The 17,013-nt window shown below is 40.2% G+C and overlaps 2 protein-coding genes across 4 annotated transcripts in view; one reads left to right on the top strand and one right to left on the bottom strand.

Annotated features, from left to right (window-relative positions):
- Positions 1-2,859: 2,859 nt before the first annotated feature.
- The window catches only part of rassf4a (Ras association domain family member 4a), a 61,301-nt gene continuing 47,147 nt past the window's right edge, over positions 2,860-17,013 (bottom strand). The window contains exons 5-12 of one of the 3 annotated variants that reach the window (XR_014602143.1): positions 10,691-10,776; positions 9,255-9,430; positions 7,151-7,252; positions 5,803-5,854; positions 5,547-5,668; positions 3,822-3,919; positions 3,590-3,713; positions 2,860-3,426 (exon numbers count right to left, since the gene is read on the bottom strand). Coding sequence is in view for 2 of the 3 variants with exons in the window: in XM_084076976.1 (XP_083933102.1) it covers positions 3,644-3,713; positions 3,822-3,919; positions 5,547-5,668; positions 5,803-5,854; positions 7,151-7,252; positions 9,255-9,430; positions 10,691-10,776 (706 nt within the window). In the remaining variant the exon portion in view is untranslated. Of the gene's footprint in view, positions 3,714-3,821; positions 3,920-5,546; positions 5,669-5,802; positions 5,855-7,150; positions 7,253-9,254; positions 9,431-10,690; positions 10,777-17,013 lie in introns of all 3 variants that reach the window. The other 2 variants (XM_084076977.1, XM_084076976.1) reach the window with 2 other exon arrangements.
- On the top strand, positions 15,210-16,307 carry LOC311058098 (kelch domain-containing protein 3-like; the record flags this gene model as incomplete). Its single annotated transcript, XM_084075404.1, has 1 exon — positions 15,210-16,307. The coding sequence occupies one exon, from the start codon at positions 15,210-15,212 to the stop codon at positions 16,305-16,307; it is 1,098 nt and encodes a 365-aa protein (XP_083931530.1).

Below are 17,013 nucleotides of genomic sequence, written 5' to 3' on the forward strand. Positions count from 1 at the left end.
TCCATAGACAAGGCAGAAAAGGTGCCTCTTTAAATTCCCTTTACCTGTGCAAGTAGAGCCATCTGCTGGATTCAAAGAGCAACTGCAGGCAAGCCAATCATCAGTAATTATAGTTCTAATACCTTTGTAAAAAAAAAAAACATTCATTGGTTTATCAATCCGGGAACGCATCTCTGTCATTTTAGATTTATTTAGCTATTCAAAAATTGCAGATATACAAGCTCATACTGCTATTTTGGAAAAAATAGTGAAGATTTGTGCACATCTTTGAATATATCTGAACATTTGTAAAATATTTGTGTTGCAGGGAACACAAATATATTCAAAGATTTTTTTGTGCTATCCTTTCATCTTAAATGCCTGACTGTAAGCCTACTGTACCTCCTGCTGTTTACATGTCTGTCCATTAAATCAATCAATCAACCAATCAAGCTTGTCAATCGTCTATATTCAGCGAAAGCTTTTAACCACAATAACAGAAGAAAACAGAAAATACACTAGCATAGAGCCCTGAGAGACTCCGCTCAACCATAATGAGGTTTAAGTGGTTAAACCCTGCCTTGTTAATAACATTTTGATCCATTAAGATATATTTTAATCTGTCTATTTCAGGGATGCCCTAAAGGAAGATCCTGATCTACCAGTAGATCTCAAAGGGTGCAGGCAGACCACATGACATGCCCCTAAAAATACTAATTCAAATATAAAAATGAAATATGTATAAACAAAAATCACAAAACTCCTTTTTTTCTGGCATCTGCCACTTGAATTAAGGTGACTTGATTGATTGACATCAAGAAGGGCCAATCGGCTCCCTTCATGGCTTCTATAGCAGGGGTCTTCAACCTTTTCAGGCCAAGGACCCCTTAGCTGAGAGAGAGATGAAGCAGGGACCCACCTCTATATTGTATTAAATTGTGTTTCAGATTAACCTTTTTTTTAACTTGGTTTTACTTGCTCTTTTTTTCCCTCTACACCTATATCTCTTTGCCAAAAATAGCAGATCTCTGTGAGCTTGTAGATCTGCTATTTTTGGCTTAAGTTCTCCTCAGAAAAGGGATGCTAGGGTTCAAGTGGTTAAGGTAAAAAAAATTAATCATATCACACAAAGATTTGGCGGACCCCCTGTAGTAACTCTGAGGACCCCCTAGGGGTCCCGGACCCCCTGTTGAAGACCTCTGTTCTATAGTATAGGCAAAGGCCCCAATGCAATGCTTTGTTTTCAAGACGTCAGAAGCATTAAAAAGTTATATAAAAATATGCGTGGCAAAGATCGCGAAAACCTACCACTTCCATACAGAATGGGAGGAAGACTATTATTTCCCAACTATTTCCCATTCCAAGTGTGTTTGTCTTATTATGTAATGCCAGCGCTGCTTTTCCAAAGCCCCCTTAGGTACATTTTTAACCCATTAAGACCGGAGGCCGATTCTACAAAATGTCTGTTTTTAGAATGTCTTCTAAAAACTGTTTTTTGAAAAAACTTGTTACTATGTCAGTGGCTCTCAAACTTTTTCATGTCAAGGACCCCCAAAATTATATGCATTTGGCCGCGGACCCCCATCTCAAAATATTTAGTTCCAGGGACCCCCAAAAGCAAAGATTTGAGTTAAAAATGTTCGCTTTAAAAGAATACATATTCACAGATTTGCCCGCATTTTCTCGATTTTTCAAAAATAGCAGATCTACAAGCTCGTAGCGCGGCGCTCGGTGCCGCGCTATGAGCTTGTATATCTGCTATTTTTGAACAGCCAAAGTGTAAAATAATGCTTTTTTTTAGCTCAAATAAAAAAATGACACAGATGCGTCCCAGGTCCCAAGTATTTTCAGCAATGGGATAATAATTGTTTTGGTGGGTAAATCTTGTTGAGCAGGTCATTTTAAAAGTAGTTCTCAAGTCAAAAAAGTGTGTCCTGTCCACCCCTAATCTATTATATCAAATCCGCTGAGTCAGACAAACAAATAAAAGGCTCAACTTTCATTTCTTGATAAATGTTGATGCTATTCTAGGACTAACAGTGAACCTTCACTAGAACTGTGGGAACGGGGAAAAGGCCCCCATCTCTCAGGATACTGCCATTGTGTTATCTGGATGGGCTCACACACACTCACTCACACACACACACACACACACACACACACACACGCACACACGCACACACGCACCTTAGCTCATGGGAACTTGCTGGCCAAGACGGTCACTCAGTTAAGAGAACAATGAAACTGAAACTGTGGAAGAAAAGGAAATACTAAAGATGGCTGTTTTGTTAGTGGGAACAACATGAGTTGCATAATTATACAGTACAGTAAAATCCTAAATGTTCATTTAACTCAGAGGAGTAAGGGTCCCGTCAAGGGACCATTATTTTGGTTCCATTTGTACACTCACTGTGTTAAATCAGGGGTCTTCAACGTTTTCAGGCCAAGGACCCCCTAGCTGAGGGAGAGATTAAGCAGGGACCCCCTCTATATTGTATAAAATTGTGTTTCAGATGATACTTTTCTTGGTCTGCTCTTTTTTCCCTCTACACCTATACCTCTTTGCCAAAAATAGCCGATCTACAAGCTCACAACGCCTCGCAGCGCGAGGCGTTGTGAGCTTGTAGATCTGCTATTTTTGGCTAAAGTTCTCCTCAGAGAAGGGATGCTAGGGTTCAAGTGGTTAAGGTAAAAAGAGAAATCATATCACACAAAGATTTGACAGACCCCCTGTAGTAACTCTGTGTTAAATGAACACTAATGATTTGACTGTATATCGTCACTGTCGGGCAGTGTCTCCATATTTCAACTTTTTTATGATTTTTCGTAAATGACCCAACGTCATCCTACAAGAGTGTTGCACAAAACAAGACTGGATAAATGTATTTATTACATAGAAACATTCATGTAAAAAAAAAAACATTACCAAAAACATCCAATACAAATATTGGAGGAGTAACAGCCTGACATGAAAGGTTTTCTATACAAAACGTGAATATATTATAGGATATAAAGCAATAAAAAACACTTTGTAAACAAAACAGGACATACAAATTGTAGGCATATATATGGTTCTAAAAGTAGAAGCACATTGGTACAGTATATCATATGGTTCTATTGCAGGCTTTGCAGCCTTTTATTAACATTCTCTACTGTATTCTACTGTGTGGTCAAACAATCGTCAGCCTGCATGGTTACCCCTCATCTGTACTGCATCATAATACCAGTGTTTACTCCCCAGAATAACACATTGTCATGTGCTAGTTGAACCTCAGTGAGTGACAATGTTATTATGATGAAGCAGAAATGTGTTTTCATGCTGTCACTCCTATTCCTACGGACCTCCCACCCTCCCTTTCTAATACAGTGCACACACACACACACACACACACACACACACACACACACACACACACTTATTAGGCGTGCGTGTGCACACACAAAAACCTCTCTTCCTCTCTCTCTCACACACACACACACGTTCACACACGCAAATGCACACAAACGCACACACACACACACACACACACACACACACACACACACACACACACACACACACACACACACACACACACACACACACACACACACACACACACACACACACACACACACACACACACACACACACACACACACACACACACACACACAGGTACAATCAGACTCTCTCACTGGTGTTATCTCTACCCTCTAGTTGATGTAGAATCATGGACTTCAGAGCACTGTACCTGCAGAGGATGGACAAGACAAAGTGTCAGTGTCTCTGGTTCTGTGTGTGTGTCTCTCTTTGGCTTCATCTAAAGATTGTGTTCCAGAGGAGTGAGAGAAACACTTACTTTTTGGTAAGTTTGGACACTTCACGTTCCTCCTCTTCCTGCAGTTTCTCTACAAAGCTGTCTAACACTGGGATCTCAAACTTGATGTACTGGGCGACCTGGGGAGTGACCGAGTGACAAAGAGACAAGCTAAAGATGTCACGCCAGTGAGAAGTATTCAGAGTCTTATTATATACTCTTCTGGTGGACAAAATACTCAACCCCAGTACTTGATACTCTCGGTCAAATATTACTCAACTACAGTACAAGTGAAAGTTGCTCTGTCAAATTTGCATTTGAGTTAAAGTACTGGAGCACATAAAAAAACTTCAGTATTAAAAAGTACAAATTACAAGGTATATTTTTTACGTGTTGTGAGCTTGTAGATCTGCTAGTTTCTGGAAAAACGTGTTCCTTCCACGCGCTACGTCCTACCGGGGAAACTCCCCCCCCTGTCAGGTGATAAGAAGCGGCTTGCTAGCTCCTCATGCATAGCTCAGTTCTGGGCTCTCCCTAGCCTACCAGAGGGAGAGTAGCGCCCAGGATTACAAAGGCAATTGGCACTGGGTGAAAAAATGGGTTACAAAATCGTGGGAAAAAATATCTGCTAGTTTCAATATATTTTAAATGTACTTCCTAGAAATGTAGTGGAGTGAAAGTGTCAAAAAAAAAATACAAATACTAAAGTAAAGAAGCCTACAGATATTCAAAAGATGTACTTAAAAGTACAGTACTCAAGTAAATGTACTTGGTTGTACTGTCCACCACTGTCTATGAGAATGACCTCAGATAATACTTCTTCCTCCAGCATCAAGACTGTTTTGTCATTAACATGTATTGTTATGACTGTGTTAGTACAGATGCATGCAGTCAGGTGGCTGAAGGCCATTGTTACATCAGGTCCCCAAACAGGATATCTTTTCTCAGATTGCTAAAATTAGCCCAAAGATCTATCATTGGTCCATTGTGTCATTCTTTGCCATGGGAGAAAAAAAATGGACAGAAGCAAATATAGACCAACAGAAAGACAGCTGGTTTGCTAGGCAGATAACACTAAATCACATTTATTTTCAATGTGGGGGTCGCCAGGGGGCCCTCTTGATTTGTTTTAATGAACAAATTAAATAATAATAATAATAATAATATATTTTTAAATACTCAAATAATAATGATTCGAATTAAAATTCAATTCATAAGATTACTGTGCCATAAATGAGGATTGTTTATATGCATTATGAATGTTAAATAAGACGGGGGTAGGAGTAAATACGTTTTGCTTCTTCCTTTCGAACATGTTGGGGAAGATCAATGATCGCATTTTAAATGTTTTTCTTCACTTCATTTTTATTTTAAGTTGATATTGTGGCTTTCATTGTTATTGGTTCTTGTTTTATTTTATCTGCAAGATCAAAACAAAGTTTATCAAATCAAATCAAAAAGGAGTAGTTGTAACTTTACAATAACGTCCCCATAACACAAATAAACTATTAACAATACTTAACTAGCCATTAGTAAGTGATTTACTAATAGCTTGTTCATAATCCATAAAATAGGCATAGTTATAAATCATTAGCATACAGTTAACAAGTCAGTTAACAAATAGTTTGTGAATGATCTATTAGCTAGCCATAGTTATAAATCTTTAGTTAACTACCACTCATTTTGCTGGAGGGTGGACCCCCTGGAACCCCCTCAAGGACCCCTGGGGGTCCCCCCCCCCCCCCACTTTGAGAAGCACCGACTTACGTCATACGTGACTTCTTCTCCCAGGTCTGACTCCATGACGAAGATCTTGGAGATCTTCTCACAGGGTCCATAGAGGACTCTGGTCACCAGAGGATACTCCCCGTCCCTCAGCCTGGCCCGCTCTGCAACACCATCACAGATCAGAAGGAAAGAACAGCTGAGAACTGACCTCATGTGACGGCTGAAAAACTCTAGCGTAGGGGTCTTCAACAGGGGGGTCCTCAGAGTTACTACAGGGGGGGAGCGTTGGACTCACCTCCAGACTCGTGCACCATGTAGAGAACGAACTCATCACATTTATTCTCCACCTTGATTGACACACAAGACACAATTTAATCATTTAACCCATTTAGACCTGGAACTGTGTCATTTTTTGATTTGAGCTAAAAAGCATTATTTTACACTTTGGCTATTCAAAAATAGCAGATATACAAGCTCGTAGCGCGGCACCGAGTGCCGCGCTACGAGCTTGTAGATCTGCTATTTTTGAAAATTCGTGAAAATGTGTGCAAATATTTGAATATATTATTTTTTAAAGCGAACATTTTTAACTCAAATCTTTGCTACTGGGGGGTCCCTGGAACAAAATATTTTGATGGGGGTCCGCGAACAAATACATATCATTTTGGGGGTCCTTGACATGAAAAGGTTTGAGCACCACTGATATAGAAACAGACGTTTTTCAGAATACTGTTGAGATTTAGGACACATGTAGAATCGGCTTCAGGTCTCAATGGGTTAAGCACAGTGGCTCTCAAAGTGTGGTCCGGGGACCTCCAGGGCTCCTTGAGGGGGTTCCAGGGGGTCCGCAGCTGAATTATTGATACTGTAGTTAGGAACCAAATGGACCGTTATGGGGGCTATAACTCTGAGACTATTTTAGTAATCTGGAACAACATATTTTGAGATGGGGGTCCACGGCCAAATACATATAATTTTGGGGGCCCTTGACATGAAAAGGTTTGAGAACCACTGGTCTAGTAGTACATTGAAAATTATATGAATGTACAGTATTTGGCAGTTCACAGATTATTTGCACTCAAAATAAGCTTGCATAAGCTATGCATTTTTGTCAATACCAAAATCAATCAATCAATGAAACTAAGATACAAGGTAAACAGCACCCATCTAAATAACAATATGCACAAGTGGATACTGGTTACAACATACTGTATGATCCATTTAACCCATTAAGACCGGGGAACGCATCTGTGTCATTTTAGATTTAAACCATTATGTTATCCTTAACTTTAGCTATTCAAAAATAGCAGATATACAAGCTCATATCTATGCTATTTTTGAAAACTCTTGAAAATGTGTGCACATCTTTGAATATATATTTTTTAAAAGAAACGTGTTTCGAGCTTGTAGATCTGCTACTTCTGATGCTTTTGTGTGACACTGTAGTGTGATCAAGTAGGACGTTAATTTACAAAAAAAAAACACAAAAAGTTAAAATATGGAGATAAGAGATTTCTGCCCCAACAGCAACGATTTGGAGCATCTATACTTTGACTCTATAGCACTGGGGTCCAGTACTTTATTCACAGGTATTTTGAGTACTATATCCACGAGAATTTGAGTACTTTATCCCGGTTTCTTACCCTGAACTTGTGGAGCAGCAGGTTGAGGACCTGTATGGTGGTCATGGAGCTGCAGACCCTCACGTTGGTGACTGAACCGTAGGCTGGAGTGAACACAGACGTCTGAGGACAAAGGTTATTACAGTTAAAGGCAGACTAGGCAACTTTAAGCCTAAATTAAAAATATATATATTTAGCATTTTTTCCCTCTATCGGCCACTATATAATTATGCTGCTGTGTTTTCCTGCAGAAAGACACATCCCTCTGGCTGTCATTTAGTTTTGTTCCACTGTTTATATTGACATTCATCCCTTGCGGGGACTGAAAAGTCTGTGGGGGGAGAGGGGGGGCTCGGCCAGAGCTCTTAATTGACCCCTTGATACCTGTAAGAGGGGTGGGGTATCTCTGATCCTGCCTAGTATCCCTTTAACGAAAACTAACGAAATAACGAAAAATAAAATTGAAAAATAAATCGTTATCTGAACTGAAGTAAATAAAAACTAGAATACAATAAACAAACGATAACTAAATGACACTGTATTGTGTGTTTACAAAACTAACTAAAACAAACTGACATTATGGACAAAATGCCCTTAGCTATCTTTTTTTGGGGATGATATGAATTTATTGATTTTGCTGTACGAAATGTATAAATAAATGTTATCTTGTGTTACGTTTTCATTACACAATACTTACTTTTAAATCCTGCACCTGACAAATAACCCAAAGTATACAAAAAAACTAAAACTATTAGCATTTTCAAAAATAAAAACTAGCAAATCCGCTCAAAAACGAATTAAAACTAACTGAATTAGATAAAAAATAATATTAAAAACGAGCTAAAATTAAACTAAAATAAAAAAATCCCCAACTATTGTAACCTCGCTGAGGACAGGAAGGAAGAGGGAAGATAAAGACCTTTAGGAAAAGAACAGCATGATGTTCTTTCTGTTCTTTCTGTTCATCTCTGGACATCACTGTCAACCAGAACACATTTAGAACAGGAAGCTGAAGACATCAAGGAAGGAAATACCTGCAGGGCCTGCAGAATGGAACCTTTTTCCAGCACAGCTGTGCGAGTGCATGTGGAATGTGCGTGCGTGCGTGTGTGTGTGTGTAGAGAGAGCATGAGTGTAATGCGTGTGTGTGGAATTTGTGTGCATGTATGTTTGTGTGTGCATGTACATACAGTGGCAACATGCAAGGTGCACACACACACACACACACACACACACAGAGTAAAATCATTTTGCACAGAGGACACGCACGCACGCGCGCGCGTACACACACGCGTACACACACACACACACACACACACACACACACACACACACACACACACACACACACACACACACACACACACACACACACACACACACACACACACACACACACACACACACACACACACACACACACACCATTCTGCAGGTCTTTCATGCAGTGAGTGTCCAACAGTGCCATTGTGAAGCACTCAGCGATTGTGCAGACACACCCCTCCCCCCTCCCCCCTCCCTCACAGGAAACCACTGCCTCTCTGCACCTGGAGCTATGTCAACACCGGGATGCATTAAAATGTGTGAGTGTGTGTGTGGCTGCGTGCGTGCACCTTGCGTGCAGTGGTGGAAAAAGTACTCAAATTCTATACTTAATAAGTAAAAGTACCAATACTGCAATATAGAAATACTCTGTTACAAGTAAAAGTCCACAATTCAACATTTACTTGCGTAAAAGTACAAAAGTATTGGAATCAAAATGTACCTAAGGTACCAAAAGTAAAAGTACTAAAATATTTGAAAATAGCAGATCTACAAGCTCACAACGTGTCGCGATGCGACGCGTTGTGAGCTTGTAGATCGGCTATTTTGAAATAGCATTATGTATAAAATTGTTCTAAAGTGGTTCATGTATGTTTCATAATACAATAATGTATATCTTTATATCTGAAAAGTAACTAGTAACTCAAGTTTTCAAATAATTGTAGTGGAGTAAAAGTACAATAGTTGCCCCTGAGATGTAGTGGAGTAGAAGTGAAAGTATTGGAAATTGGAAATACTCAAGTAAAGTACAAATACCTCAAAATTGTGCTTAAGTACATGTACTCAGTTACTTTCCACCAACCTTGTGGTTGTAGAAATGTCCGTTGATGGAGAAGCGGTGAGCGCGGAGGCGCTGCAGGTCCCTGGAGCTGTGGTGGGTCTTTGGCCTCCTCTGGACCCCCATGAAGGAGGCGTCGCTCCTGGTCCTCAGCAGCTGCGGGGCCTCCTCCTCGTCCTTCAGGCTCCCCGTGGCACCTCCTCATGGACGCGCGCGCACACGCACACACACACACACACACACACACACACACACACACACACACACACACACACACACACACACACACACACACACACACACACACACACACACACACACACACACACACACACACACACACACACACACACACACCTGATGTTTACATCCTCTTTGAAAACAAACATTCTGTGGGTCTCAAAAGATTAGTAAGAACGCTGGCAGATGAATGAATGAATTCCTGGCAGTGAATGTGTTAAAGGGCAAGACCACTTTGGTAGAGGTTTGGGTTGTGCAGTTACCTTGCCATGATGTAACTCCAAAGGTGGGCAATAAATCAAAAATAATTGCTCCATTGATTAGAAATTGATAATTCAAAATATGCTCCTCATTGACTTACATTGTACGGTAAAACAGCTCTCAAAGTCACTCTTTTAGCACATAAACGAACGCAAACAAAGGTTTTTTTTAATAAAAATGTCAACTTCCTGTTGATTTTGCCATTTTTAATAAGTCAAAAACCTGGACTGGATCCGCGGATCCGGATCCAGATCTTCAAATAGTAAAATCAACAGGAAGTTGACATTTTTATTAAAGAAACAAACAGTACTGTGGTGATGCTCTATATTGTCTGAATCAGCTATGTTTGGGTTCATTTACATGCTAAAAGAGTGACTTTGAGAGCTGTTTTACCGTACAATGTAAGTCAATGAGGAGCATATTTTGAATGATCAATTTCTAATCAATGGAGCAATTATTTTTGATTTCTTGTCAACCTTTGGAGTTACAGTACATCATGGCAAGGTAACTACACAACCCAAACCTCTACCAAAGTGGTCTACCCTTTAATTAGTTATTTGGTTTTATTTAGACTCTTAAGATACTTTTGTTGTTGGATTAATTGCTTTTTCAATATCGTAATGGCATTTCAGAGTACAGTACTACACTGTGTACAGACTAGAGTACAGAAGTACACTCTGTACACTGTGTTCAGTGTACAGAAGTGTGGATACAGATAAAGCTCAATGTGTCTAACATGTCACCTATCAACATGTGACTTAGCACTTCTGAGGACAGCACTTCTGCAACGCTAATCTCTGCTTCACTGTGTGTGTGGGGTAATTAGTGCACACATGGCCACAGCATTATCTTACATGTGTTTGGGTGTGTGTGTGTGTGTGTGTGTGTGTGTGTGTGTGTGTGTGTGTGTGTGTGTGTGTGTGTGTGTGTGTACAAAGCGAACACAGTGTACTACTTACTAGTTGGAAGTGCAGACGTCTCTCTGGCCAGAAGATTATTGTTAAACTCTCCAGCTGCTTGCTTTGCGACAGGAGATCTCTCATTCCTGTTCAAACAGAATAGCTACAGGTTGCTACATTTCCCCCTCAATATGTATCCATTCCATAAGACAATAAAGCAAGCAATAATTGTCTGACAAGTACGTTGAATAACATTACACATGCATGTTTCCATGTCTAGGCTTAGGATTTATTTATGTTTAATGGCAAATTGCTCCTTTAGAAGCATGTCTCAATCTGTGATTAACTTGGTTGTTGGGACATACCGTTACACTATGCATGGCTAAAGCTACTGTCAAAGAAGACGATTCAAAAGACTACATCTACCAGTTCCTTAAAGTTAACCACTTAAAACCCTATATACCTCATTGACCAGAGTCCCCCAGAGGTCTATACTAGGTCCCTTCCTTTTTTCTTTTCTTTTTTTACCTCAAAATACCTCATCTATGAGCTCACAATGCGGTGCGTTGCAGCACGCTGTGAGCTTGTAGATCGGCTATTTTCCACAGAATGCTGGTCTATTATGACTGTCCAGAATTGGGATGCAGGGAGTTAAATGGTCAATTCTATCAAATGTAATCATTTTGGCTAATATTTCAATATTATATAATTAGCTTGGGTTTCCATCACCTAATAAAACGATGGCTCCTGTTGAGGTTTCAAAGAAATCACATGTCACTGATTCAGGGCCCCTAATAGGTCACTGATTCAGGGCCCCTAATAGGTCACTGATTCAGGGCCCCTAATAGGTCACTGATTCAGGGCCCCTAGGTGACTAACAAAGGCTGCATGTTTGGACAGCCTGGAAAGAATGTCACTACGGTACGGGCACAAAGATCAAAGGAAGAATCCTGCTACTGAGGCCAGTAACGGATATGCTGTTATTTCAGTTATGTCAGTTATGTCACAGCAATAAAAGATGATGAAAGATCTACGACTTGACATTACAGATGACAATTTTCCAAAGCATTCTGTGGTTTGTTCGTTTTTTAAGGAAATCATTATTGTCAGTATAGTATGAATGTCATCCCGCAGAGACATGAAACCTGCTTGTGAAATGTAATCCACCACTCCATATATTATCATTATGTGTTATTGTGCGTTATTATGTTATCTTTGCATTTTATCCGGATGAATTTTAGCGTCCTTATTCCTTACATCCTTATTCAGCGTTGTGAGCATGTAGAGCAGCAAGGTGCCTGAGCATAGCAGCAATGTATGTATACTGTGCATGATATACTTATAGACGTTAAGGTGCTTAGAGAGAAAAAGAGCGCAATAAAAAAAGACAAAAAAAAGTTTGTGCATTATACATAGGATTAAGGTGCAAAAGGTCAGTGCGTGTCCACCTGAGGGTGGGCTGACCCTGGTATAATCCGCAGTAGCTCCATTAGGGAGAGCAACAAAAAAAAGTTATCTGTACGTGGTGTAGTCTACACCAGGTATGTCCGAGGGGAGCTAAGTCCAAGTCATTTGTCCCTGGTATAATCCACAGGTGTGTACAGGAAGAGCCAGAAAAAGTCTGCGACCAGCTGGGCAGTACCTCCTATTGTCAGGCTGCTGAAGAGGGCTCATGCCTCATTCAGCATTCTGACAGCAGCCGGGTTAAAACTATTCCAGAACCTGGTGGTGGAACTCTTGATACTGCGGTAGGTCCCCTTGCCCCGCCGCGGTCGTTGTAGGCTTCTAAACAGTTTGTGACTTGGGTGGTGCCCCCGCCCACTGTAAAAAAGATCGCGAAAATTGCTAAAACTATAGAAAGCAGTAAATTAAAATGTTTTAACACTCATCTTTTATTTACTTTAATTACAATCTAAAACATAAACCTTTGTTGTAAAAAACAAAGTTGTCCTTTAACTTTGTTAAATGTATTTGAATATATGTTTAAATAGTATTTCATAAGTGAAGTCCATCAAATGTAAGAAATGTTTATAATTAATAGGCATGGTGTGGGAGAATTAAAAAAAAAAAAAATAATGACTGGTAAGGGCTTGATTTCATTCGTTTCACTTTACTACGTGCAACAACTTACAGTATATCAAGCCCTGCATTATTTAACTGAAATGGTTAAACTTGTAAAGAGCAAAAAAACCAAAACCAAAAAAGGTTTAGAACCACGGATCTATTCCTATCACACGGTTGCCCTTATTTCATTCTCTTACTTTATCCAACCTTCCATTAAACTAATGTTAACTGAAATACTGATTTCTATCTTATGTATGACGCATGTGATTGTTTTATATGGGCATATTTCCTAATAATGATGACTCAATCAGGTAATCCTGTACACTTCCCCTTCTTGAGATTCCTTCCTTTCCTTTTTTTATTTTTCTGTGGAATTGTCTTGCCCTCCGACTTCCCAAAGTCAAAAGTTTAGTGCACTGTTCCATGGAAGACAATACATTTAAAAAACTTTCATTTTCAATTTCCTACAGTACTAAATGCATGGTTGGTCAGGGACCACATGCTACACCTTCACGGACCACCAGTGGTCCACGGACCACCTGTTGAAAACCCCTGGTGTAGAGGGAAAAAAGAAGCGGACCAAGTACAGAGCCCTGGGGGACCCCAGTCAACTAAGTATTATAGGGTTTAAGTGGTTAAAGTTTTTTTTTTTTTTTTTTTTTTGTGAATTGATTTGAAAAGGCAGGAGGAAAATAGTGAGACTAATTTACAAATTAAAATCAAACATCCATGACTTATTAACCAATCAATGATGTTGTTTAGCCAACGTCGAATCAATTATTCAGGTAAGATCTATAACATGTTAATCACTATGGAAACAAACATAAAAAATCATTTTCAACCCATTAGGAGTTCACGCATCTGTGTCATTTTTAGATTTCTTTGGCTATTAAAAAATAGCAGATATACAAGCACATAGTACGGCACCAAGTGCCGCACTATGAGCTTGTAGATCTGCCATTTTTGAAAAATCGTGAGAACGTGTGTAAATCTTTGAATATACATATTTTTAAAAACGAGCATTTTAACTCAAATCTATGCTTCTGGGGGATTCCACAAATTTCTTCTAAATCCTAACAGTTTTATTTTTGTAAACGTATGTTGCTATAATCAGTGGTTCTCAAACCTTTTCATGTCAAGGACCCCCAAAATGATGTGCAGGCTGCGGACCCCCATCTCAAAATATATTGTTCCAGGGACCCCTAGAAGCAAAGATTTGAGTTAGAAATGTTCGCTATACATATATACGGAGAAGACGTTGGCTGTCATCCAGCCGGTAGGGAATAACCCCCGTGTCCTACACCCAGCGTGGACCGTCCATGCCCAGAGCTCTTGCTACGCAGAACACAAATATCAGTGTTAGGGTCTAAACTGTTTTTATCTTTATAGCTTTTTATAGCTATGCTAGCTTCGTTACACATTTGCAATGTTCTATCTGGAGTGACTTTCAGACGACTGGACTTTATTTGCCATTTGCCTCTAGACTTGTTCTGTACCCAGCTCCTTTTGAGCAAGTCACTCTACTTCGGTGGTGCTTGGATCATTGACAGGTTGGGGAGCAGCCCCCCCACCCCACCAACAAAAAATAAAAAATCACACCCAGTGTGAAGTGGGGTCATCACAACATGACTCACTTAAAAAAAAGGATAAAAACGATAATGCCTTTTTTTCAAGTCCATACTGCTATTCATAGGGCTTCACATGTGTCATGTGTTTCGCTAGCCAATCACAGTCCTGAATTTGCAATGTCAGCCAATCACATTACAGCTAGTGGTGATGACACTAGCTGTAATGTGATTGGCTGACTTTGCAAAAGTATAGATTTGCATTGACTGTGGAAGGGTTAGGGGTGTAGACTGCGTTGTAGACTATTGGCCAATCACGGTGCAGGATTGGTCAGTGTCCAAAACTCACTTATAGGGGGCGGTTACACCGCACCAAAAATCACACCCAGTGTGAAGTGAGCGGTGTTATTTAAGGTCATCACAGTGATGGAAAAAAAAGTATTTTTTTGAAGTGTGTGGTGCTATTTATAGGTTATGAATTTCATCATGCGTCTCGCTAGCCAATCACAATACTGAGCAAAGGGTCTGAATACTTATCAGCCAATCACAGTACAGCGAAAGCCAAATTTTCACGACTGATGGGTCATGGGTCGCAACCCCACTTATAGGAGCGGCTACACCGCTCAAAAGGTCATCATTAGTCGTCCTTGGCAGTGAATGAGTTAAGAGAGAAATGTGTGCAGATAAAAACACCTGCACAAATCAGTGTTGTTCCACATGCATGACATCAGTTTGTGTTGTGAGTGACATCAGACCAGAGCTTTGTCAGCCTATATAAGCTGTTGCAGACATTTAGAGATCGAGAGGAATGTTGAGAGATTATTCCATCAGGACAGAGACAGAGACAGACACACAGATACAGAGACGTAGACAAAGACACACAGAGAAAGAAGATACAGACGTGGACAGAGTGAGACACAAAGGAAGAAAAGAGAGATACAGAGATAGAGATGCTGTGTTGGTCGGTGCCTCTGAAAAGAGGACCACAGACAGACAACTTCTATGGTTGTGCTGCTGGGCCAGTGGAGGACAAGGTGTATTCCTTTGGAGGGTTCTATAACAGGCTGACCTACAACAAGGATCAGATTGATGTTCACGTCTTCAACACAGTGACTTTGTGCTGGATGAGGTTGCCCCCAGTGACAACTGGAAGAGGAGAATGTTCCCTTGATGTTCCCTCCATACGCTGTGGACACACAGCTGTACTGATAGATGATATCATATATATATGGGGAGGGGTGGTTAATTGTGAGATAAAAGGAGATGGCAAATGGTTTACCATCACGGGAGACAGTGACAACGTTCTTTATGCATTTGATGTCGACACCCACAGATGGTTCAAGCCGAAGATTTCCGGAACTGTTCCAGAGGCGAGGGATGAACACTCAGCCTGTGTCTTGGAGAAGGTCATGTTTATCCATGGAGGATACAACCAGCTGACTGGATGCACTAATGACATCTACAAGTTGGACACCACCACAATGATCTGGTCTTTAATTAAAATCAGAGGTATTCCATCACCTGCTTCATATCGTCACTCTGCCACCATCATCGGGACAAAGATGTTTGTATTTGGGGGATATGGGCACCAGGACAACAACATCAGAGTGTTTGACACAGAGACCAACTATTGGCTGAACACACCTTCTGCACAGCTTCTTCCAGAACAAAGTCAGGATCATGCAGCCTTTGCCTACAATGGAGAACTGTACATATATGGTGGATACAACTCTCGTCTGAGACAAGAGTTAAATGATCTGTGGAAATTTGATTCCAAGACCTTCTCCTGGAGGAAGGTTGAGCCCAAGGGGAAAGGCTCACATTGGGGGGGTGACATGTGCTGTTGCATGGTGGGAGATCGTATCATCCTCTTTGGAACAGAGCTCATCTTTCATATCTTACATGTAAGTCCTAATCTGAAGACGTTATGTAAGCTAGCAGTTATTCAGAACGGTCTGGAGCAGTCAGGACTCCCACACAACATCAGGTGGGAACTGGCAGCCATGACAACAGAAGGACGAAAACGTAAAAGAAAGACAAGAAAATAGAATGAAAAAATGCAAAATAAAAAAATGATGTTCCAGTGGATGTTGATGATCGTAGAGAAGATGACACCGAGTGGCCTGGACTTCCTATAGACTTAAGTCCTAGTTTTAAGACGTCTGGAGCTTGGGAATCTGACTAAATATCAGGAGCTGGCAGCCGTGAAAAAAGCAAATGAAGGAAAACAAACTGAAAAAAAAAAAACAGACTAGATTTGATTCTCAACCTGTGGGCTGTGAGGATATTGCAAGTGGGCTCCCAAATAATTAGTAAATTACTAAGATTCTGCGGCTCTCCAAAGATCGTCAAAACACAGATTCAAAAGACTATAACTACCAGGTCCTTAGAGAAATTAAAGGTTAACTTAAAGTTAACCACTTAAAACCCTCATTGACTTGAGTCCCCCAGGGGTCTATACTAGGTCCCTTCCTTTTTTTTTTACCTCACAATACCTCATTTATGAGCTCACAATGCGGTGCGTTGCAGCACGCTGTGAGCTTGTAGATCGTCTATTTTCCACAGAATGCTGGTCTATTATGACTGTCCAGAATTGGGATGCAGCGAGTTAAATGGTTAATTCTATCAAATGTAATTATTTTGGATAATATTTGAATATAATATAATTAGTAGGGCTAATGGGACTCGATTAAAAGAAAAATCTAATTAATTAGAGGCTTTGTAATTAATTAATCGCAATTAATCACATTTTAA

The sequence above is a fragment of the Gymnoscopelus microlampas genome, assembly GCF_963454915.1.
Source record: "Gymnoscopelus microlampas genome assembly, chromosome: 13".
NCBI classification, from domain to species: domain Eukaryota; kingdom Metazoa; phylum Chordata; class Actinopteri; order Myctophiformes; family Myctophidae; genus Gymnoscopelus; species Gymnoscopelus microlampas.